At 35.7% G+C, this 26,824-nt stretch overlaps 1 protein-coding gene across 3 annotated transcripts in view; it reads left to right on the top strand.

Annotated features, from left to right (window-relative positions):
* Nucleotides 1–26,824, top strand: part of LOC145678832 (chorion peroxidase-like) — an 83,839-nt gene that overhangs the window by 36,773 nt on the left and 20,242 nt on the right. For all 3 annotated transcript variants that reach the window (XM_081749384.1, XM_081749382.1, XM_081749383.1), the window contains exons 8-11: nucleotides 623–820; nucleotides 8,960–9,104; nucleotides 15,083–15,239; nucleotides 20,717–20,887. In XM_081749384.1, coding sequence (XP_081605510.1) covers nucleotides 623–820; nucleotides 8,960–9,104; nucleotides 15,083–15,239; nucleotides 20,717–20,887 — 671 coding nt within the window. The remainder of the gene's footprint in view (nucleotides 1–622; nucleotides 821–8,959; nucleotides 9,105–15,082; nucleotides 15,240–20,716; nucleotides 20,888–26,824) is intronic.

The raw sequence follows: 26,824 nt of genomic DNA, 5'->3' as shown, positions 1-26,824 counted from the left end.
GAGAACCCCGAGAAAACCCACGCACACGGTGTTTGTCCACCACAAAGTTCACTTGGCGGGAGCAGGGTTTGAACCCGGGACCCCAGAGGTGGACGCTCTACCACTGAGCTACCGCGGCCCTTCGGTAAAGAACTGATTACACGATATTAAATAAAGACTACAATATAACTAATAACTCTAAAAAAAAAGATAACATATAAAACATGCTTTTCTAAAATAGTCGAAAAAGGACAAAATAATTTTGGTGGGATAATGCAATGTTATTGTAATATTAACAAAACAGGGACGTAATTTGGGGAGGAGCAATTACTCTCCCTGAGTTTGAAATAAAATGAAATCTTTGTTTCACGTTCTAGGGTTTGCCTGTTAGCTAAAGGAGACAATGATGGTGAGAAATGAATGAAATGGTGGAATGAAGAAAGTGGGAGGAAACGCGAGAACCCCGAGAAAACTCACGCACATGGTGTTTGTTCACCACAAAACTCACTTGGTGCGAGCTGGAATCGAACCAAGGACCCCATGCACCAGAGGTGAATGCTGTACAGTTTAATATTAATATTAATTAACTTAATAATATTTTTTAATAGTTAGACCCTAATAATTGTTTGATTCTTGGTTTTAGGAGACACTAGGGTTAATGAACAACCAGGCCTGGCTACACTGCAAACTTTATGGTTGAGAGAGCACAATCGAGTTGTTGGTGAATTACAGCGTCTGAATCCCAATTGGTCAGATGAAGTTCTGTTTCAAGAAGGCCGAAGGATTGTAGTTGCAGAATTACAACATATTACGTACAACGAGTGGTTGCCAATTATACTCGGTAAGTAGTCAACAAGAATGTACAGTGGCGTACGCAGAATTTAATCAAGGAGGATTCAAGTGTTAAATGTCAAATTATTTCAGGACAAGTGCGATTTTTGTATATATCCTTAGTGAATTTTTTTCACATTTTACTTAAGGGAAGGGGTTTAAATCCCGAACCTCCTTGAATACGCCACTGAGAGTGCATATCTCATAAATAGGCACTGGTATAAAATATGACATGGACTTGTAACACGATGGCACAAATATATGTAGTGCCGTTATTTTAAGAGTTTAACGTTGCATGATTACGCACCGAACCTAAAAGGAACATGGTGATGATGACGAGATGGATAATAATATTGAAGTGACGAAAATGAAAGGAAACTGACAGTCCTGAGAAAACCCACGCACACGGTGTTTGTCAACCACAAAGCCCAATTCGTGGAAACTAGGATGAACCAGGGAACTCACGCACCAGGAGCGACTGCTTCATCACTGAGCCACCGCTGTATTCAGTAGCATCATCTCAATTATAAGGTTCTCCACCGAAACAGTTTCACGTTTGTCATTATAATGCTATATCATATACTACAGTATTCATTAACATGTGGAAGTTGTTAATTGTTAACTGAATTTTCGGAAACAGCTATATTTTTTTACTTTTATCTGCGGATTTTGATGAGGGAAGAGTCAATTTTGAGACAAGCAAGTAGGTTCGGAATTTAAGTGGCAAGTTTTCTTCCCTTGTGCTTTAGAAATGAATCTGAAAATTAAAATTAACCAGCTATAATGGAGGCGAATAATTATATTTTCTAACGGAGGGTTAGGTTTTAGAATTAGGCAGTACCGTGCCGTGGAAAATCAGCGCCCGGGGCGAGAGTATACGACGGCGCCTCCATAGAAAAAATCCAAGTAATTTTTCCTCTCTTTTTCCTTTTTACTCGAATTTTGTGCCCCGTTATTTCGGCATCCGCGGCCGTCTCTCCGCTCGCCCTCCCTAAGGCACAGTACTGGAATTAGGATTGGGGATACAACTAACACACACAAGGGCGCCCATGTTGTGGTTTCCAAGGGGGACAAGTATAAGCGACGTTTCAAATATAGTTTCAAATTTTGTTGTTACTAATGTAAAAATTCTATTGGGTTTTCAATATTCCCAAGTACAATTTCCTCTTGGGGAAGGGGGCGAGAGCCCCACCTTGCCTCCCCCTGATGGGCACCCTTGGTCAATAATAATTTCATAACACAGATAGTCACTTGCATAAATTAGCGCTTGCCCGATAGATAACATTGTGAAATCTTGCATTAAAGAGAAAGTCTTCAATAGAGAGCAGAATTTTGCAATTGTAATCAATGCCACTGTAAACAACTCATTTTAGGTTATAATTTGGTGAAAGCTTAAGTTTCTATCGCATATCATTAGGGGCCTCTAACAAATTCAAAATCTAATAACTATTCCGTAACTTTCCACCGAAAGTAATTTAATTTTCATTAAAATCAATGAGTTATCAGAAGTTTTAGTTGTACATAATTTGCCTTATCCTATTACATCTGAAATATTCGAAGTTGTAAATTCTGTGGTTTCTAAGCGCTTCTGTTTAAGATTTGTATGAACAAAATTTATGATCCAGTTTCTCGAGAGGAGGCTACAAACTGTGTTTCAGTTCACTTTCTACATGTTTTTCACATCTATAATAAAAGGTCAACTAGAAATGAAAATATACAATAAATGAATATAGTCCCTGTCAAATAATTTCACTAAATGCTCTTTGCGTCTGAAGTGAATGAATTTTTCTTTAAATTACGTTAAATAAAACGCAATGAGGAATGTAGATTGTAATATTTATTTTCTGTGGTCACATTTTATTGAAGTTAACGCCAGTTTTCTATTTATGCTAATGGTTGAAAGCAGGGCATTTGCTCATGAGAAGGGATATCTCATTACAATTATTCTAAACTGGAGCATTTTGGTGGGAGGTAGATCTTCAAGTCACTTTCGCTGTGATTGATCACCTACTGGGAGGAGCATCTCCCAGACATCCAAATTTCCAGAAGGAAAGCTGCTGAAACATCTTTTGGCTGTTGCTTTTGATATCATATCTTGTCCATAAACAGCACAGATTTCTTCAGGGGTCTGCGCTGCGCAGCATTTTAACCTTTATCGAAATAAAATTGTAAAATATACGAGGGCCGTTTGGGAAGTAACTTCCGATTGGTTAAAAAGAAACACCGAAGTGAATGAGAAGAATTAATTATATACATCTGAAAACCTACTTTGCTCAATTTTTTTTAACATAAACACTCAAGCATTTGTCATATCTGTACATCAGCTTAGAAATTCCATCAGCATAAAAATCTTCCGCCTGTGCCTTAAGCCAGCCTGTGACGACATCTTTAAGCTCCTCATCATCACCAAAGCACTGGGATTCAAGTCATTCTTCATATGCATGAAGAGATGATAATCACCGATTTTCCATCAATTTTCTGAACGAGTTTATCAGTGATCACTGATGGCCTGCCATTCATTTCTTCGTCATGAATGTTTGTTCTTCCATTTTTAAATGAACGAACCCATTCACGAACAATTCCTTTACTCATCACCAGGGCCCGGATCTTGTTGACCTAAAAAATTTTAAAAAGTGACCTATAAAATGACACTAAAATTCCTGTAAAATGACCCTAAAAATCACAAAAATTGACCTTAAAAGTTACGTTTTCTCAAACTTTTATTTCATTAAACATTGACATTTTTAAATATCCATTGGATTTTTAATTAACGTTTCTCACTCACATTCAAAAAGTATTGTTTCACTTAGTTGCAGTCCATTGATCATTTATTTCTATTGATCAGTCCATTGTACGGCATTGTAAGTATTGAAAGCGTCAGTTCACTCCCGAGTTGAAACTATAGGAAGCACTCTTAAACAATAAAACTTAGCAAGTTTAGACTACATGAAAATAATAGATAAAAACCCGTTTAAAGCCCTTGTACGCCTTCTAATGCATTTTTAGTTATTCACGTGATAACATTCTTTGTGGTCAATAACCCAAAACTATCTGTTTGGCCACCTACCAACCCCCGCCTTTCGTTAACCAGCTACAGTTTAGTTTTCATTAGCTTGTTAAGAATGCAGTTTTTCCACTTCAATAGTCAGGAAGTAAGAAAAGAGATTATTCAACTTCGTCTTTTCCACATCCGTAAACCGTGTTCATTTACAAATTTCCTTATGTAGAAAAAAAGAATAAAAAAAGACCATAAGTGACCTAAAAGTAACCTTAAAACATTAAAACATGACCTGAAATTTCAAAACAGCAAAAAGAGACCAAAAGTTGATCCTAAAAAAACTATATTTTTAGAACCTAGAGTTGATGGATAACGTTTTTACTTGAACTTGCCTTCTCCTATGCGTAACAGAAGAAAGTTGACTTGTCAACAAGATCCGGGCCCTGCTCATCACAAAGTTCCCAATGAATAGTTGCTGCCGAATATTCTTTTGACGTAAGAAAACGTATATAATAGCTCGCACCTCACACTTGGCGGGGTTTTCTTATTGCAGTACATATTTTGAGACGCTACGAAAGTGGAACTAGTGATTAGACAACCTTCACTCTGCTACGGTTGGATCTACTGCGCATGTCTGTGCGAAGATGGCAACGCTGCCCCCATTATTTCACGCACAGTCGGAGCTTACTTTCCGAAAGCGCCTCGTAGTAGTTTTTGCTGAAAGTTCATTCATCTCCACGGGGCAATATTTTAAATCTAATTTTAAGGATTCCACCACTTTTTGCATACCTATTAGCTTCAGCTGTCAAAAGACGTTAATCTTTGCCCACTGTGGCTCATATACCCTAACGTGATATTGGTGACACCAACATAATCTCGTACGCAAAAGACTCAATACTTTACAGACTACCTGATATATACTTTTCCGTTTCATTGGCGCCCAGTCTCTAAGTTAATTGACCTAATAGGGGTTCTCCTTTATAAAATATTAGTAGTTTTAAATCGGAATGCTGAATGCACCAACATCTATAGTTGATTATTTCTTCGAGTGTTTTGTCTCAGGAACATCTTTTTCGGGATCCAGCAGTAATCTACTATCATACTTGAACTCTATTGCGCTTGCTATTTAAAAATGAATCATGATTGTAATAATCTGATGAAACTGTTTTCGTCACCTACAACATCTAGGTTTTTAGGAAATACAGAATTCGAGTAAGGGTAGAAATCTTCATATACTGTCAGAAGTTATTCACTAAATTCCTATAGTTGCCAGATTTTCTGTTTCTTAAAAGACATTTCCCTAAATTCTTGATGGAAATTCTTTGCAGTTTTTAAATCATTCAATCTCTCTTCAAAATTTACATAAAAATTTATCTTGTATTTCTTCCTTCGAAAACTACTTTAATTTTAGCATCACTAATATCGGGGAATAGATATCGGATGGTTTAGGTACCTGCATGACATATTAAAGTTATCATTAAATCTACTAATGAAGAATAATAGCGCGGCAGTCACTTCAGGAATCTACATAGACCCTAGTATCGCGGGAGTTGAATAGCGCATTGATCAAAGCAGACAATATTCAGGGCGAACTGACAAGATTGTGCCTACCTTTTCCAGCAAGCAAATATGAACTCTACACAAGTCACTGTGCTACTTGTTGATAGTAACAATAAAAATTGTTCTATATCGATAACTATGAAGAGGTAACATAAAAATTGATAAACGTATTTTTATGTCTATAAAATTATACGCGATAGCAAATTTTTTTGTGCCAAAGCTTGACTGTACCTGAATATTATAAAGAAATACACAAAATTATGCCTGAGAAAAAAGATATGTGTACCAGTCATGTTAGAATGGGTCAATTACATTAGAAATTTCTTTTAAAACAATATTGGAAAATAGTGCCAGCTATCCTTCAGTAGAATTAAATTGTATATAAAATGAGGATGAAAAAATCTTCAAAATTTGGCTAAATGCTAAATTTGATATAAAAAAATGATAACCCAAAATTAAAAGCTTGGAATAATGATATTGCAATTACAAACGAATGGCGTTTATTTAGGTTAATTATAGATATAGATAAAAGTAGGGAGTGTTTCTTCCAGACATGTTTTCTTGGAGACACTGGCCCCCGGAGGTCTGAGAGTGCCCCCCGGAGGAAACCAAAACAATACGTCTAAAATATAATAATAAATAGAATAGTACCAGCAGTGTTCCCCCCGAAATACTAAGTGTGCCCCCACGGAATATTTTTTTCCTGAAAGAAACACTGAAAGTAGGTCTAGAACAGCCCTGGCCACGGCGAGCAGATAGTGGAAAATCTCCTCGTGAACGCTCACGAGCATTCTACGAGCAAATACCATTGTTCGTGCTTCGTGAATCTTCGGGTTTTGTCCTTAGAGGAGCGGAAGTGTTGTCAACCTTGGCGGTAATCACTAGCTTACCAAATAAAAAAAAGTATGTATGGTAACTGATTGCCATTTAGTGTATAGTGTTTTTTACAATGTGGTAACCGTTAACTATAGACAACACAAACTGGTAACAGCAATCAAATGATAAACTATGTACGTTCCTTTTCTTCTTTTTTCTTTCCTTTTGTTAAAGAAGGATGTGGTGGAACCAAACCATCGCTTACATTTATAAAAATTTGCCAGTTTGCCCAATGGAAAACCAGTTTTCAATATATATATATTATCAAGTTCTTAATCCGAGTGTGGGTATGTTGTTTCGCTTTTTAGGAAAAGAGATAATCTGTTGATACGAAAAAAAAAATACTGTAGCACTTGTTTGTAATTATCTAAGTATTATCTCCAGAAAATTAGCTTATGCATGTATGTGTGTACGAATAGGCTTAGCAAGGGGTTGGTTGTGGAGATTAGAAGCCACTATTACACTATCAATAGGAAGAATAGTATTTCTTACTCCACTTTTAAAGTGGGGCCGCGGTGGCTCAGTGGTAGAACGTTCACATCTGGTGCTTGGGGTCCCGGGTTCGATCCCAGCCCCCGCCAAGTGAACTTTGCGGTGGACAAACACCGTATGCGTGGGTTTTCTCGGGGTTTTCCCATTTCCTCCCACTTTCTTCATTCTATCATTTCATTCATTACTCATCATCACCGTCTCCTTTAGCCTAACCGGTATAACCGTGGGACGTAAAACCCAAAGATTTCATTTCATTTTTTCCACTTTTAATGTTACTTTGATCGCAAAGAATCAAACAAAATATTAAGAGAGCCAAAGAGATTTTCCATTTTTAAGAGTGACCATTAGTGGGTACCATTAGTTTTTTTTTTTTTTTTTTTTTTTAACAAGGAGTGTCTTTTTAATAAGGAAAAATATATTGTCCCTGGCTGGTTGCTTGCCGGTGGCTTGTTAAAAGTGAAAAAGAATGTTAAATCATATCAACGACTGAAGCTACATGCTTGTCTTTCTTCGATAGTTACTGACTGGTTTTGAAAGTCACGATGTTGTAGGCCTACTGTAATAGCGTAAACTTGGAAGGGAACGTTCCAACTGAATGATACGAACAATTATTCCCAATGTCTTGAACATGAAACGTGGATTGCACGGATAACGCTTAAAGTGGGCTGAACTGCACTGGGATTTCCTTCCGGCAAATTAGTGTTTGGTCGGAACTCAGTTCTTCTGTGTAATTGTCTCTTAACAACATTTGAACATTTCTTTTAGATAATAATATCTAACTAACTCTATGGCCTATGGAACCCGAAGGTTCAATGCGGCGGTTACAACATATTTCCACTAACTTCTGTCCTTAGCCAACTGGATCCAGTTTCTACTCTGTACTCTTATTTCTGAAAGATCCATCTTAATATTGTCTTCCCATCTACGTCTAGGTCTTCATAGTGGTCTTCTTCCAATTGGGTTTTCAGTTAAAATTATGAAAGCATTTCTAATTTCTTCCATTCTGGCTACACGGAATGGCCACCTGAGCCTTCTACACTTAATGACCCTAACAATGTTAAGTGAGCGGTATAAACTATGCAATTCCTCGTTATGAATTTCCTCAAATCCCCATTTTCATCCGTCTTTGGTCCGAATACTACTACTACTACTACTACTACTACTATTAATAATAATAATAATAATAATAATAATAATAATAATAATAATAATAATAATTATAATTATAATACGCATTATTATTATTATTATTATTATTATTATTATTATTATTATTATTATTATTATTATTATTATTATTATTATTATTATTATTATTTCAACCTCCCGTCGTTCTGCTATCAATCTAGCAACGAAAGGCGTTCACAACTTAGCAAACGTGAAGCGAGTGACAAGTTACAGACCGAGTGCTAATGTAATGCAATGTCACGAATTGTGTAAGCAAGCTAAAAAAAAGGCCTGAAACAATTCGTTTCCGATTTTTGCAATCGTTTTTACGTCTGTAAGCTGACATGTTTAATATTCGTTTCTTTCTTTCTTTCTTTCTTTTTCATTTGTTAGTTACTTCAACGCTAACTGTAACCTCTATCATGCGTCTTCCTAGATCAAAAAACGTACCAATTTTATTTCCTGCAGTGTTTTCGAGTCACTGCTTTCAAAATGGGGAGGGGGAGAGCACACCTGCACATTTCACGCTTGCGTCTGCTCAATGCTTCAACATCGTGCGAATTTGTGACCAGGCTTGGCCGTAGGTTTTTTACCATCATGTGTGGTTGGCAACACTTATCGGATGCAGTGGAAGGGGCGGAGCTACCAACACCTGTGCTCACCTGTTCTTATCTTCGCTCGTTGTCGCTCACGCTTCGGCTCCGGGAGCCAATTCATGGGCAGGCCTGGTCTAGAAAATTGTTTAGCGTTAGGTTGTATAGGCGCCTGAAGAGAGGGAAAGCCCCCTTGGGTTACGAAATGTATTAATTAAATTTCTTAAGAACTTCTTAATACAAGTAAAAGAGACCAAACGTAATATAGCAACCAGGGAGATGATCCCCCTAGAAAATTTTCTTCGGGCTCCTATGATAGGTGGGTGATCATTTTTTTTTAGACAATTGCATACGTGTACTTGACCTAGTGACTACTTCTTTAAGTTTTCTGAATATTTTAGATTTGTTTCCGAGTAGTAGCAAAAATGCCTTATTTGTTTCATACCTTATTTCTTTTCCCTAGGACGAACGTTCATGGATGTGTACGGAATTTTGCCTCTGAGTACTGGCTATTCCAGTGACTACAACCAAGACTTCGGTGCATCTATCAGCAATGAGTTTGCTGCGGCAGCCTTCAGGCTCCACACCCTTATACCAAGAGATTTCAAGTGAGTTTTCAATCCATATAATTACTTGCTTTTTTTTAACCTCTTCCAATATTAATTATTTCTAAATGGACCGCATAATCTAGGATTAAACATGCCGGATACAGTCATGGGAAAGCAGGAAAGAAGAAGAAGAAGAAGAAAAAAACACTGTCATCTCCGAGAACTCCTAAAGGTTAATCTTGGCATCTAATGCTGTTTTCATACTAGAACGGAACCTTTCTCATTCAAAAATCCGTATTTTTTCCCAGCTAGTTATTAGACGTCAAATATGAAAAGCTTAATATCCCATCTTATGTAAGTTAAATCAAATTTCCATTTTTATGTCCTACTGTTATAACTTCAAGGTTAAAAGGGAGAGATGATTATGAGGGGAGTTACTGAAATGGAAACGTGGGAGGAAAAAGGAGAAACTCAAGAAAACCTAAGAACAAAATTTGTCTACCACAAACACGTGTGGAAGCTTCTCCGTGGCTAAGCGGTTAGCGTACGTGCCTTTAGCATGGGAGACCCGGGTTCGATTCCCGGTGGGAGTTCATGTGGTTCGGATTCCATGTTAATCAGTAGGTCCATGTCTCATATTGCCTCGCTGCTCAAAGAGACGTTAAACTCAAATTCAACTCAACTCAACAAACACCGTGTGTTCGAGGATTGAAGTAGAAATCCCACACACTAGAGGTGAAAGTTCTCCCACTGAATCTCTGTGCCTCCCCACTTTATCGTTTTGCACAAAAACAAGTGAACCATAGAAGGTGCACTTTAGTAGGGAGGTGTGGTACATCATTTTTGCATGTGTCCCACAGAGAGCATCAGTTACTAGTAGGCAGCTTGTGAGAGCATGTAAAGAACTCTCATCGGATTTTCAATTCATGCAAAATGACGCAACAATCTCAACAGCGGATTTCAACAAAGGCCTTATGACAATGCCACAAGTGCCTACATTTTTGATACTTTCTATTTTTTTTAAATATTAATTTGAGAACGAGGCATCCAATGGAATTATTTAAATAACATATCTGTTCATAGAGCAACGACGAAAATTACCTCCAAAAGTTTAGATATTTGATTCACCGGCCATGCCAATGCTAAAAGGGCCCACACTTTGATACATTTCTAATTGTTCTTTTCACACTTTTGAGCAAGTGAAATTTAATGAAACTTAAAAAAAAATATATAGATAGTTAATTCTGATTATCACTGCAAAAGAGGTCTTAGGCCTATCCCCAGAATTTCTCATGCAGCAAGACAATCGCTTTGTGGGAGGTAGCGTCATCTTGTTGAGACTACTTGCGTTTCATATCAATTCCGTTCAAATGCAGCCATAACGATCTCATAACTTTATTACGGTGCCGTTCCTCATTAACTGCCATAACATCTCATCCGCGACTTGAAAAGATGTACGAAACTATCCCTCTATTAGTCAAAACTTTACATCAAGCGGTTACTTGTAAGAATAGTGTTACGAAGCGAATCATAAGGCATGTTACGGAAAACGAACTTGGAAATCTTAAATTGGAACATTAAAGCGTTGTAATACTGTAGAAGTTTTTGGCATTATTTTTTCAAGAAGGCATTTTATTAAGCATATTAAATTTGTTGTTCTTATTGGAATAACCTTTACTGGATGACCATTTATAAAATGATATTTACAAGTATTCTACGCTTCCAAGGACATACTCAGCAAAAAGTCGAGTGATTGTTATTGGGACTTAAGGGTCTTCACTACTGCGAAATTAAACTACCGCTAATTTTAGATTTTCTTTTGTAATATCTTCAAGACAAATAAAAATATTCGAAAAGCAGAAACGTAGTGAACTAGACAATGTGACTTTGCATATGATACCTTTACCACAATTCACCTGTCTGGTTTTAGTATGCCGCTATTTACAGAACCCGCAAAAGATGCTAAATCTATCGAAGTTGCAAATCGAAAACAGATAGATGAGTTGTGATAACGGTAAGATATAATTTGCATTGTCTACTTCACTACGTTTTTGCTTTTCACTACATTTTTTATTTGTTTTGAAGATATTACAGAAAAACTCTAAAATTAGCGGTAGTTTAATTTACCTGTAGTGAAGACCTTTAAACGCGATCTACCAGATGGAATAGAGAGCGTCATAAGATGTTGGGCAACCGATCGAAAGACCTATGTGTAGCAGGCTCGAATCCCGTCCAAGAGATAATTTGTTGGTTTGTTTATCAAAGTCAAGCGTTCTCTTTAAGCACAAAGTCTGTATGAGACGTGGACCTACCGTTTAAAGTGAAATCTGAAAGAACTGAACATTGTAATTGGTTAGTTGGTTGAAGAAGTTTAACGCCTCTTTCAGCATTGAATCTGTATGAGACGCTGACCTACAGCTTAAGAGTCTTCATCCCGGCGAAATTAAAATACCGCTAATTTTACAGTAATTATGTGATATCTTCAAATAGATAAAATATATTTGAAATATAGAACAAGAGCGCCCTAGACAATATTATTTTGCATGAGGTACCGTTACCACAAGTCACCTAGTAGCTTTCCGTTTTCAGCCGTTTAGAAACGCGAAAATAAATGCCGATTTTCAAAAATGGCTCGAAATCAAAAGCAGATAAGTGAGTCGTGATAACGGTTTTTCATGTAAAATAATATTGTCTAGGGCGCTCTTGTTCCACATTTCGATTATCTTTTATCTATTTGAAAATATCACATAATTACTGTAAAATTGGCGGTATTTTAATTTGGCCGGGATGAAGACTCTTAAGGTGGAATCCAGACCACCGTAATGCTTAAACACAAATTACTGAACTAAGCGACGTTTATTTTAAGAGAATAACTGTGTAACAGTTTCGCCTACTAACTGAACATATTGACTTCATCAGACACAGTTTTGCCTACTAACTGAACATATTGACTTCACCAAACACTGTAAAAGTTAGAGGGAGTTCCATCTAAATATAACAGAACCCAAGAAACTGGTTCTGAATGCTGATTGGCTGGTCAGAAAGAACTCAGCTAATCATAACAAAAGTTGACATAAATGAAACTTAAACACCATAAATCTCTTTCCCTCTTGGTCCTGGAAGAAAACTAAGCTACAAATTAAGTCTTCCCAATAACTTGTTCCACTGTTCGTCAATTTCAAGTCCCGCATTTCCAATTCATAGCACAGCCCTTCTCTTTTTCAATAAATCTGGCCTCCTTCCATTTTTTAAAAATAACGTTCTTTGTTCCCATCCTAACACTTCAATCTCATACTAATTAATATTCCGTGTCCGTCATATGCTTAAAAATGGCATTTCTTTCTTTTTCTAATCTTACTTCATCTTTGTGTTGTTTTAACAGTTCTTCTAGTTTTTCCCCATCTTTCACCAATATAGCAACTGTTACATTCGCTACATTTTATCTTGTAACCCACTCCTCTTCTTTCTATCAGTTCCTCTTGTCTTTCGTTTATCCCTTCTTTCATCTTCCTCATGCGTAACACATCCAGTAGTTTCTTACTTCATTTCCTTTACGTTCAAACATTCCCTACTTTCTTGAGAGCTCTCTTGATTATCTCAGTGTCTTCTCCTATACTTTCTATTCCATACCTTTGTTTCTTTTCCCCCTTCCATGTTCTTTTTTCTTATCTTCCTTCTTCTTACTATTCTGGTTCGTTTTTCTTATCTTTTCTATCTTTAGCTTCCCTTTATCATATCCGTTGGTCTTCAATTGCTTGTAAAATTCCTGTGTATCCTCTTCTGCCTTCTTTCTGTCACTACATATCCACATGATCTTCTCCTCCACATTTTCTATGAAGGTTCTCTTTATTGATCGATCAACATCACTCCTATGCCAAAAGTTCCCTGATACCCCGAACAACAAAGGCGCGTGTGCTTGTCACTAGACAATCAGAGAGGGTATGTTTAGGGGATGAGTACGAGTCATTATCTTATCATATTTCTTATCATCCACTTTAGGCTGACGGGTATAACCAACGGTTCGAGTTTAGCGCCTCTTTCAGTGACGAGTCCTCTTCGCGGTCTAGTGTGTGTTTGTCATGCAGGACCCCGCTTGTGATTCGGTGCAAAGACCTTAAAATTTAAACAAATTATAACGGTTTCGATTCCAATTTAAGCTGTAGGTCCTCGTCTCATGTCTCATATAGATTAAATACTGAAAGGGACAGTAAACTTCAACCAACTAGCCAATTAGAATTTTCAATTCGTAGGCTATATTTAAAGTATCTGAGTTGACGAGAGACGCTTACTGTAGCAAAGAGATCAGGTCAAGTATTGCTATAACCAAAAGAGCGTTCAACAAGAAAAGATCACTCTTAACTAGCATGCTTAATACTTGACTAAAGAAGAAGTTGGTCCACTGCTATATATGGAGCATTGGACTGTATGGTTGAAAGACTTGGACATTACGGAAGTTAGAGAAAAAATATTTAGAGTGTTTCGAAATGGTGATAGATGGAGAAGATAAAAATTACAAAAATGTTTTAAAACGAGTAAGAAAAAAGAGGACGTTTCTATCCGCCATCCTTCGTAGAAAGGCCAATTGGATTGGACATATATTTAAAAGAAATTGTCTTCTTCATACCGCTATAGAAGGAAAGATGGAAGGAAAACGAGGAACAGGAAGAAGGACATAACTGATCAATGATTTGAAGAAAAAGAACAAAATATTGGGAGTTCAAAGAGGAAGCTGAAGATCGAGAAACGTGGATAAAACATTTCCATGCCTAAACCTAAAATAAATAAGTAAATAAAACACCTCATTAGTCCCTAGAATTCTCAAAGGCATAATAATTAATAATTAATAATAATAATAATAATAATAATAATAATAATAATAATAATAATAATAATAATAATAATAATAATAATAATGACTATATGAGAAGTAGCCTAACCATGTATGTGTCTAACCCCATATTCTCCTCTAGTCAAGTCCCTGTTCCTACAGTCAGCAACAAAAGTTCTTTCCGTTTGATTAAATTTGTTTCGTAAATACTGTATTTATCCGTATATGCCGCGCACCTTTTCTGTACAAAAACGAAGTCAAAAAAAAGGGTGAGCGGCATACACGAGGAAATGTAGAATTGACTGAGCTACCAAGCATTTAAAATCACGGGGAGTTTTTATTAACCTAATACTGGAATATTGTGAGTAATTTTACAAGAGTAGAAAAGTTTTAATATAAAATGACAAGTTACAGCTCATCTTTCCTCTTTGCATCAACCGGCCGTTCAAGAACCACTTGCGGCGACTGTACACTGAATGAATGGCGACTGCAGTACACGAAATTAGGCCAACTGGCCGAATTAAGAAACCTGCACTTCGCCTTTTGTGCGAATGGATTATTGAAGCATGGAATTCAATTCCAGAGGATCTTGTCGTCCGCAGCTTTAAAAAATGCTGCATTTCCAATGCCAGTGATGGGAGCGTAGACTATTCAGTCCGATGGTGATACGTGCTCCAGCTCCTCGGGAAACGACGACGACGAAGAAAGCTAGGCACGGGAGTGATTTCTGTTAGTAATCACAGTATTGTTGTATTGTCTCTGTGTATAACGATTTTAATGATTAAAAGTAGGATGAAAAATACATTGTACCGTTTTTTTTTTGAAAAAAAAAAATTGATGTGCGCTGCTTACACGAGTTTTTTTTTTTATTTTTAACGTTCCAGAAATTGGGGGTGCGCGGCTTACACGGGGGCGCGGCATACACGCGTAAATACGGTAATTTCAAAATGGAAGAACGATTTGAGTAGAGTCTTCAGTAATTTTTTTAAATGCATTTTTGTGCACGTTCCAGCCCTACCATCGTTATTCCAAAAATAAATTTTACCAAACGGAAATAACTTTTGTCGTTGACTGTATCATGTATTAAATTGGTTTATCCTGAACCAGTGTTAGCATTATTGGCTTAGAAATGTATCGTACATTCTTTCGACAAAAGCATTTACGCTATAATTAACTATTTATTAATTTTAATTGTTGTTTATTTCCATAGTATGGTAAATGAAGGTAGAAGCGTAGTGGGTGATCTCTTACTGAGAGAAATGTTCAACCAACCTTATATATTACGCCAACCAGGAGCAGTAGACAGTCTGATGAGAGGATTGGCATTGCAACCAGTGCTTGCCTTCGATAACTTCGTTACAGAAGAGGTAAAAAAAATCTTACTTTATTTTAGCAAGTACAAAATGAAACGAAATATCTGAGTTTTACGTCCCTCAGATATGCCGGTTAGGCTAAAGGAGACGGTGAAGATGAGTAATGAATGAAATGGTGGAATGAAAAAAGTGGGAGGAAACGGGAGAACCATGAGAAAACCCATGCACACGGTGTTTGCCCACCACAAAGTTCACTTGGCGGGGGCTGGGATCGAACCCGGGACCCAAGCACCAGAGGTGAGCAAGTACAAAATAGATGGGTAACACATCTTATTCTCATACTTTGTTTTCTTTTCTTTCTCAAACAAAAGTTAGCGATTTTGTGTATTCTCTATCTTAAATGCAACCAGATATAGAGTAAATATTGCTAATATTTTAAATATTTAAATTTCTTTTTCAACATAGCGCAGCTATCCAAGTACAGTAGTATTTTAATAGGTTATCACAGTTACCGCCTATCTCTACTAGCAATATATGGAAGAGAAACCAATTCAGATGACTTCAGCCCAGAACGTCGAATATACCAAAACCATCCTCATATATACAGATAATAGCTTAGTCGCAACACATGCTTTCCCATGACACCTATGCCATGCCTCTATACTTAAACTCGAAATAACCCATCCAATAGCACGTGGTACCTCAGATAATTGGCCAAAACACCGCTAATACTAAGAAGCCTTCTACAATTACTGAGAAGCTTGAACCTACAATTACTTAGCAGCCTGTATACCATCACAATAATACTCATCACACAGTAAAAACATCACTCTGGCCAAAGAGAAGGCGTCACCTTCTACCGCCCGCCCAACGTAAGATGGGAATGAAAGACACAAGAAAAAAACCGCCTAGCAAACACAATAAGATGAAAGCTTAGCCGGCACCAGTGTGACTACCGCTAGTACTTGCGTACTAGATCTAGTACATTTTATAATATTTTGGTGTTCTAGTACGTTCGCCAACAAATTGAGTACTTTTTTCCTGTTCTTCTTTTCTCATAAATACATTTGAGAGAGAAAAAGGAGCCTCATGAAAATTTGGCAATGTACAAAAGTTTCACTGTTTTTTCTGCCTTTTTTTGGCAGTGGTATTTACAAGAGCAGAACTTGGATATAGGTGCCGTTCTGTCGCCTCCTCCAACTAATAAATGACCACAGTAAACAATATTACATATTTGGTGATCCATTTAAACAGTAGGCTATTAAGGAATTAAAGCTAGATTTTCTAAATTAGCCCTTTTTTTTAAATGATATTTCTTGTTTTCTCCCGACATCCTCTATATTTGTCATACTTGTGTTACTTTAGTGATTTTACAGTGAGTTCTAATACGACAAATAAACAAGGTGTAAAGTCAAAATTGGGAGGGTATAAGTGGTTTGGACGGTTTATATCGTATTTAGACTCTACAAAATTTAAAGGTTCTTTCAAGAATTGTGGAACTGCCGGAAACCTTCTAATAAGATATGAATATCGTAAAATGTCATAAATAGAGTGAAACGAAAGCAGATAAAATTTTCGTACTCCCCCCCCCCAGATCTAGTACTTTTTTTCTGCATAGATTAGTACGAAATATTTTCACTGGGTGGTCACACTGGTCGGCACGTAAGTAAATATCATTAGTGCTTATTGTTACTCTAGATCTGTGATTCGAATACCTTAGCATATTGTATATCATCTACAGCAAAATTAGGGAAAAAAAGTGTTGGGGACAAAGTGTTTACAAATGTTATACTTGCAGTTACCAAGAAAATGAGATTTAACCTGTGCAAATAAGTTATAGATATGACATAGATTTATGACAGCTTGGTTGAAGATGGATATGATTTAAGATTATAAAGATATAAAGAAGTATTTGTTAAGATAATGATATGAAATGTAAATGTAAGTTCAAGGAAGATTAGATGTTATAGAATTAGAAGAATAATACGATGAGGATTAAGAATAAAGGGATATATAAGACAGGGGTGCCCACAAGGGGGGGCTATGACGCAAACTGCGTCATTGAAATATTTGGGGGAGGTTAAAAATCTATATAAATATGTTTGAGGGGGTGTAAAAATTAATCGAAAAGATTTTTTTTCATGAAAGAATACCTATGGATAGGCAATTGCGGGGGGGTGCGTCATGGACATAAGGGGGGGGGTGGGCACCACTATAAGATATTGAGTTTCTTTAAAATTGTAGAAGGCTGTCTTGGTAGTAGTAACACCCTTTGTGGTATTTCGATTTTTGGAAGCTAACAAAAAGATAGCTACATATCACGTTTGTTGTTCATCCTCCTACAAGGCCGGATGTAATGTTTTGCGGTCCATCATCCAACGTAAAATTGTTATACAACAAAAATACTCTGCTGAGGAATGATCAAAAAAAAAGTTACAAAGAATAAAAGTTTTGTTATTCACTATGTCTGTCTTGGTGCAGGTTTCAAGACTTCGGACTCTGATTGTGTAATCACGCGGACATTAAAAATGATGACTCGTCTGGAAAAGTGGTCAAGAGTAGAAATTAGGTCATTGGTGCGTTTCCTGTGGGCCATAAGCACTACACCTGCTGATCATAGGCAGATCGTAGAGGTGTATGGAAAGGGCTAAATTTCAAAGCAACTTGTAGGGAAGTGATGTCGTGCTTTTAAAGAAAGACGAACCAATATTGTTAGTGACAACCCTGGACACAGCGATAGACCCATTACTTCAACCACTGACCGTTTCTAGACGCTTGGAACGACTAGAGTACCCCCTCTACAGCTCTGACATAGCCCCAATGACTTTAACCTATTCCTTGTTCTAAAGCAAAAATGGTTGGCCCTCATTATCTGGCATGTGATTATGTCAAAACCACTGTCTCACGGTGACTACGAGAACTTGATGCGGATTTCTATGCAAATGGTATAGAAAAACTTTATCTGCAAATGGTACAGAAAAACTTTATCTGCAAATGGTATAGAAAAACTTTATCTGCAAATAGTATAGAAAAACTTTATCTGCAAATGGTATAGAAAAACTTTATCTGCAAATGGTATAGAAAAACTTTATCTGCAAATGGTATAGAAAAACTTTATCTGCAAATGGTATAGAGAAACTTTATCTGCAAATAGTATAGAAAAACTTTATCTGCAAATGGTATAGAAAAACTTTATCTGCAAATGGTATAGAAAAACTTTATCTGCAAATGGTATAGAGAAACTTTATCTGCAAATGGTATAGAAAAACTTTATCTGCAAATGGTATAGAAAAACTTTATCTGCAAATGGTATAGAAAACTTTATCTGCAAATGGTATAGAAAAACTTTATCTGCAAATGGTATAGAAAAACTTTATCTGCAAATGGTATAGAGAAACTTTATCTGCAAATGGTATAGAAAAACTTTATCTGCAAATGGTATAGAAAAACTTTATCTGCAAATGGTATAGAAAAACTTTATCTGCAAATGGTACAGAAAAACTTTATCTGCAAATGGTACAGAAAAACTTTATCTGCAAATGGTATAGAAAAACTTTATCTGCAAATGGTATAGAAAAACTTTATTTGCAAATGGTATAGAAAAACTTTATCTGCAAATGGTACAGAAAAACTTTATCTGCAAATGATATAGAAAAACTTTATCTGCAAATAGTATAGAAAACCTTTATCTGCAAATGGTATAGAAAACCTTTATCTGCAAATGGTATAGAAAACCTTTATCTGCAAATGGTATAGAAAAACTTTATCTGCAAATAGTATAGAAAAACTTTATCTGCAAATGGTATAGAAAAACTTTATCTGCAAATGGTATAGAAAACTTTATTTGTCGTTGTGATAAACGGCTGAACAAAAATCGTGATTACATCAATGACTATTGGTGAGTGCCCTCTATCATCAAGGTGTTGATCTCTCAGCTATTTTTCACACATAAGCCTTAATAGGCTTTGCAACCTTTATTTCGACCATCCTTCGTCCTTAAGAGGAATACACGAGAAGTACATTTATTGATGATAAGGCTTGCATTTTGTCTATTGCAATAAATAAATAAATAAATAAATTAAATAAATGAGTTATCATGTGTATTCGTTTAACACATTATGTGCATACTAATATTATAATTTTCAAAAGCTTAATAAATAAAATAAGCGCATTTTATGTGTTTCTTTGTTTCAAACGTTCATGTATACATTTTAATAAATTTTGGTATGGTGATAGGGTGTTGTATGGAGCACATGTGCAAGAGTCTTTCGCGAAGGTGCACCGTAGCACAGCAGCGTAACGCCTCTGACTCTGTGAAATTCCAAACTGTGATTCCTCTGACTCTGTGATTACTAAAAGTACAACGTTGAAATTCCACTCATCTTCAACCACTAATGATTGAAGCCAATAGTCTTGTGAAAGGAATTATTTCTTAGAGGACGTTTGCTATGACTTGAATGATATTATTATTATTATTATTATTATTATTATTATTATTATTATTATTATTATTATTATTATTATTATTATTATTATTATTCTACACCTGAGTTTTAAGTTTTTATCCAACGCGCGATTTAATATATATCTAAGTGGTGTAACATATCACATACAACACCACATAGTTGTCCTAGGCACACTAAACCAGAGGATATGGGGGAAATTCCAAAACAAATTACTAAACTAATAAGGCTATTTTCAAAGACGATTTACGTATAATTAACGTCGCACTAAGGGTTATCTAACGGGTGATTATAATTTATGTATACAGAAGCATATAGTGATATCCACTATTTTATATCGGAAAGTGAAAGCCACGACCTTTCTGCAGGGATGTCCAACTGAGAAAAAGTAAGATGATGTTATCTAATATTCAATCTTAATTTTTCTCCTAATATATTTGGACTGCCCTGCGGAGAAGTTCTCCTTTCGATTAAGTCGTGGATAACAAAATTGTAGTCAACACGGAAATTATAACAACGTATTAGTCAAATGTTTAGTATGATGCTTATCACACGTCAAACCATCTCTCTATAAAGTATAATTTTTACAGAAAGAATTGTATTTTCTAATAACTCATGATTAAATTAACTGAGATAATCTAAGGATATTGTTGTCATATTAATAATAATATTTGCAGAGTGAATAGCACGACTAACACCATATTTTTTGTGAAACAAGTTGTGTTATGATAACTAAAGCCTGTGACAAACATCTTGGCATTTCAGCTAAACGAATAAAACGCAAGCTCTGACGCGATGTTGCCGAGCGCTAAGGGGTGTGGTTATGGCTAAGCGGACGAACTACAGCCCGATCAGGTGACAGGGGATAAACGTGGATGTGTACAAAATAAACGTGGCAATACCGCTGGACTCTCATTTACTAGCAGCATTTAAAAGGAACTTGGAGCGCCGCCTTCAAATGCCAAGATGTTTGTCACGCTGTTTAACAACATATACTACATAAAACAATTGATTCTATCATTGGTCTATTTCATCTTTCGCCAGAGAATAAATTATTTTGTTTTTCAGTTGACGCAGCATCTGTTTCAAGGCAGAAATCGTTTCGGAATGGACTTGGTGGCCCTCAACATCCAAAGAGGAAGAGATCATGGACTTCAGGGATACAACGCCTATAGACAAATTTGTGGTCTACCGGCTGCGAGGACCTTTGACGACTTGAGAGACACAATCTCACCAGAGGTAAACGGACTTTATTAGATATAGGTAGGAGATAATTTATGTAATAGAGTACGGTTCAAATAAGTCTCTTAAATCTTATACATTGCTGGAGAGACTTAATTTGACACACAAAAAGAAGCTATTTGATACAGTCTGGAGATGGAGTGGGTCATTTGTTACTAATTAGTTGGGCAAAAGAGATCCAATTTTCCAGCATGAGTCCTTTTTATGAGATGATGTCAAAGAATGTCGATACTAGTTCTCTACCTCATCAACAAGTGGTAGGACAGAAGTGCAAGTGGAATCACTGAGTGCAAGAACCTTCATACTCCATTGTCCTAAGAAACATTGTCCTGTATTCACACGGAGCTTTGCAACTGGCGCTAGTAGTAGGCCCCGGCGTTTGCCCGAATGACTCATCCTCACTCTCTTTTATGACCGGGGTGAAAGGTCAATGACCTTGGTCGGGGTCAATGACCTAGGGGTACCTAGGACCACCCCCTCTAAATTTTGGCAAGGGTACCATGGCCCACCCCCTAAATTTTGGCAGGGGTACCTAGGACCACCCCCCTTAAATTTTGGAAATTTCCAAATCTAAAAATTTGGTGTGGTAGCCTAGGACCATAGTATGTACCTCTATCAGTATTGGGTGTCTATGTCGTTCCCTTTCATGGGTAAAAAATTGCCAAAAATTCAAATTTCGGGGGTTTTTGACCTAATTTATCCTCTTTGATGAGGTGTTATTACCCTATATGGTTATATGGACGTATACAGGGGTCCATTACCTTTCATAAGACATGGGTATATTAATGCACCCCTTGAAAAATTTGGGAGGGGTACCTTGGCCCACCACTTAAATTTCGGAAATTGACCAATTTAAACATTGGGTATTATAGTACAGGACCCTAATATCTATTATGATAAATTTGGGTGGTCCACCTCATTTCCTTCTAGGGGTACAAAATTGCCAAAAATATAAACGTAAGCAATACGTTATACCACGTGTTTGGTTTTTGGCTCAATTTATCCCCTTTGATGAGGTGTTATTACCTTATATGGTTATATGGTCATGTATAGGGGTCCATTCCCTTTCATAAGATATGGGTATATTTGTGCACCCCTTGAAAAATTTGGGAGGGGCACCTTGGCCCACCCCTTAAATTTTGGAAATTGATCATTTTATATATTTGGTATTATAGTACTGGACCCTAACATGTATTATGATAATTTTGGGTGGTCCACCTCGTTTCCTTCTAGGGGTACAAAATTGCCAAAATATAAACGTAAGCAATACGTTATACCATGTGTTTGGTTTTTGGTCGATTTTATCCCTTTGATGAGGTGTTATTATCCTATTTAGTTATATGGTCATGTATAGGGGTCCATTACCTTTCATAAGATATGGGTATATTTGTGCACTCCTTTAAAAATTTGGGAGGGGTACTTTGGCCCACCCCTTAAATTTTGGAAATTGCCCAATTTAAACATTGGGTATTATAGTACAAGACCCTAATATGTATTATGATAAATTTGGGTGGTCCACCTCGTTCCCTTTTAGGGGTACAAAATTGACAAAATATAAACGTAAGCATTACGTTGTACCACGTGTTTGGTTTTTGACCTAATTTATTCCTTTGGATGAGGTCCTATTACCTTATATGGTAATGTATAGGTGTTCATTCCCTATCATAAGACATAGGTACATTGATGCACCCCGGGAGGGGGTTCGGTATCATAGTACATGACTCAACATGTATCATGATAAATTTGGGTGGTCCACATCGTTCTCTTTTAGGGGTACAAAATTGCTAAAATATAAACATAAGCAATATGTTGTACCATGTGTTTGGTTTTTGGCCCAATTTCTCCCCTTTGATGAGGTTTTATTACCTTATATGGTTATATGGTCATGTATATAGGTTCATTTCCTATCATAAGATATAGGTACATTGATGCATCCTTTAAAAATTTGGGAGGGGTATCTTGGCTCATCCACTCGGTTTTAGAAATTGTTTAATATAAGCATTTGGTATCATAGTACAGGTCTCCAATATGTACCACTATAAATTTGGATGGTCCACATCGTTCCCTTTTCATAGGTAAAGAACTACCAAAAATCAAATTTCGGAGGTTATTAACCCCTATTTAGCATGTTATATGGATATGTACAGAGGTTTATTACCTTTATATGTTTATGTTTCCTTTTAAATTTGGGAATTATCAAATAACAAAATTCGGTAAACGTTTTCTAGAACCCATTGTAGATGTTGATGTTCCTCTTATGGCCAAATATTCAAAATTTAAATGTTATTGACCGGCTTTATTATTGAATAAGTACAGGATTTATTACTTTTTAATAAGACACAGGTGTATTTGTGTACCAATCTTAAATTTTGGAAGGGGTACATTTCTTATTGTCATATCAATAATTGGTAATTGTTCTTAAAATTGGATAGTATCTCATTCATTGGGTAAATCATTATGATCACGTGATCGGTTATTGACCTATGATGGGATTAGGAGTCCAGGACATTGGTACATTGAAACTTTGTAGGATAATTTGATAATGCGTCATTGGTTTTGATTATTCCCGCCAAATATAAACGTAAGCAAGACGTTGTACCACGTGATTGTCCTTGATGAGGTAGTGTACAGGGATTCATTTCCTTTGTTGTGGTACTTCTTAAGTTTGAGTACACACACACTTCTAGAAAACAGTTGGTTCTACTCAGGTAAACAATTGACGGACATTATTGACCTTATTGAACATATAATGATATGATTAACTCTAAGACTTAGGTATATCAAGAGAAGTATTCTTTAAATTTGGGAATGGTGATAAACAGAATTTTAACATAAGGTGCGAAATTTGAAACAATACATTGAACTTTAGTCACAGCTCATAGTCTAAGATCATTGGTGGTGATTGATTTGACCTTGAGCTTTAGAAATCTGATAGCTAACCTTATTGAATCTTATGACTCATAGACGAAAGGCAATACATGCTACAACAGTTTAAAATTTAATCATAAGGTGATGTAATCTGACACTAGCAAAGTTATTGTTAATGCAATTTGATTGGATGATCACTATCTTTCCTGCAATCTGATTGGTTGATCACTATCTTTCGTGCAATCTGATTGGTTGATGATTTTCAAATCTTTGCTGTATTCAGTTTTAAGTTTTGTTTAACATTTAAAAATCTTGGTTTCGTTCAACATTTTGCACTCACTGATAAATATGATCAAAACCGTTTATTTGTTAATCGAATAGTTAAAAACCGGATAAAGTTTGACGGTTAACCGTGAAACGTAAAATTTTTAGTTTGAAATTTTTTGTTTGAAACTTTGTTTGAAAATTCTTGCTTTCAAATTTTTGTTTGAATTTTTTGTTTCAAAATTTTGTTTGACTTTTTTTGACAACTTTTGTTTCAAAATTTTTTTGTTTAAAAATTTTTCGTTTGAAATTTTTTCGTTTCAAAATTTTGTTTAAAATTTTTGTTTGAAATTTTTCGTTTCCAAATTTTTTGTTTGAAATTTTTTGTTTCAAAATTTTGTTTGAAATTTTTTTCGCTTCAAAACTTTGTTTGAATTTTTTTCGTTTGAAATTTTTTGTTTGAATTTTTTTCGTTTCGAAATTTTGTTTCAAAGATTTTTGTTCTAAATTTTTGTTTCAAAGTTTGGTTTGACATTTTTAAAAGTTTGTGCACTTATTAGTAAAGAACTGGAACTGTTTAGAACAAAAACCTTTGACAACATTGTGGTGCAATAGTACACGTCAGAACCTGGGGTTGTACTTGAAATGAAAAAACACAATTGATTGAAATGAATCATTTTATTACACTCCACATACATCCATACCAGATAGTGGTTCTGGATATTGTCGATACAATGTATTTTGAACTTCTTGCACTAGTTTGTCTTTAGCATATAATTTTAATTCCAATTGAAGTCTTTTAAGGTCTAATGCAATATCAATTGGTGGAAACTCAATGTCCATTTGATCACAAATAAACTGTTTATCAATACAGGTATGCACCCACGAACGATGTTGACAACCATCACAATATCTAGATACATGTTGTACAATATGCATAACACATTTTTCAAAATAGTACTTTTTCAGGAATATACTTGTTTTGTTGCACACTTCCACTGCATGTTTCACACACTGAAATACGCTGATAAATTTGTTCCATTCCGTTTGTGTTAGATACACCATATTGCGAGGGACATGGACTGTACTCTTTTTACGTAACAGCACCATCTTCTCTTCGAGGACTGTACGCAGCACCACTTCATGATTTGAGCCTAATGATTTGACTATGGTCACATTTAGCTCATCATGAAAATAATCGTTCATTTGGTCGATTCGTGAACATAATATTTGCCATTCTTCACAGGTCAGTTGTACACCAAATTGTTCTGCTTTGCCCAATCGAATCACAGGTTCAAATGTTCTAGCTCTGATACCAATCATCACATGTTTTGTTTGAAATATATTTATTGGATAATAGCTTGCGAAGATGAACTCTTTATCGTTAGAAGTACACATCTTTCCTCCTGAAAAGCACTTGCTCAAATGATTTCGTGGGATGACACTGTATTTGCTGGTTTATAGTTATTGCTGACGTCATTGGAAAGGAATGTGCTGACGTTTGAATTCATGATTTCATCACAGTTGCTGACGTCATGCCGACCAACCAAATTCATACAACTACGACTGACGTCATTGGAAAGAAATGTGCTGACGTTTGAATTCATGATTTCATCACAATTGCTGACGAATCTGGCTGTGTACTAAATTCAAGTTGATGACTTCGACCCAAGAATCCTTTGTAACATAAAGATACAGATGCAGTATTTAAGAAACGCAGCAGTTCTTCTTGTTTTGATGCTTCCATGGGTAAATATCTTGCTGGTAAAATTATATTCTTATCATTTTCAAGCTTCACTACGATTCTTAATCCAAACTTTGTAGGGATCATTTGGCTAGCTAAGATTCTATAAGGTACATTCTGTTGTAAATCAGTAATCTTGGTAAATGATTTCATCACATCACGCGTGTTTAGAAACTGCAGACAAGTAGGCATGATGATGTTATCATGAATACTAACTCGAACGATACTTATATATGATGAAAAACTGATGACGTTGCATTATCATGTTCTGACGTGTACTATTGCACCACAATGTTGCCAGAGGCCAATGTCGAAACAAAATTTTGAAACGAAAAAAATTCATACAAAAAATTTCAAACGAAAAAAATTCAAACAAAATTTTGAAGCGAAAAAATTTCAAACAAAATTTTGAAACAAAAAATTTCAAACAAAAAATTTGGAAACGAAAAATTTCAAACAAAAATTTTAAACAAAATTTTGAAACGAAAAAATTTCAAACGAAAAATTTTTAAACAAAAAAATTTTGAAACAAAAGTTGTCAAAAAAATGTCAAACAAAATTTTGAAACAAAAAATTCAAACAAAAATTTGAAAGCAAGAATTTTCAAACAAAGTTTCAAACAAAAAATTCAAACTAAAAATTTTACGTTTCACGGTTAACCGTCAAACTTTATCCGGTTTTTAACTATTCGATTAACAAATAAACGGTTTTGATCATATTTATCAGTGAGTGCAAAATGTTGAACGAAACCAAGATTTTTAAATGTTAAACAAAACTTAAAACTGAATACAGCAAAGATTTGAAAATCATCAACCAATCAGATTGCACGAAAGATAGTGATCAACCAATCAGATTGCAGGAAAGATAGTGATCATCCAATCAAATTGCATTAACAATAACTTTGCTAGTGTCAGATTACATCACCTTATGATTAAATTTTAAACTGTTGTAGCATGTATTGCCTTTCGTCTATGAGTCATAAGATTCAATAAGGTTAGCTATCAGATTTCTAAAGCTCAAGGTCAAATTAATCACCACCAATGATCTTAGACTATGAG

The sequence above is a fragment of the Thermobia domestica genome, chromosome 2 (assembly GCF_964235325.1).
Source record: "Thermobia domestica chromosome 2, izTheDome1.hap1.1, whole genome shotgun sequence".
Taxonomy (NCBI): Eukaryota; Metazoa; Arthropoda; class Insecta; order Zygentoma; family Lepismatidae; genus Thermobia; species Thermobia domestica.
This window is presented reverse-complemented; position numbering and strand designations above follow the sequence as displayed.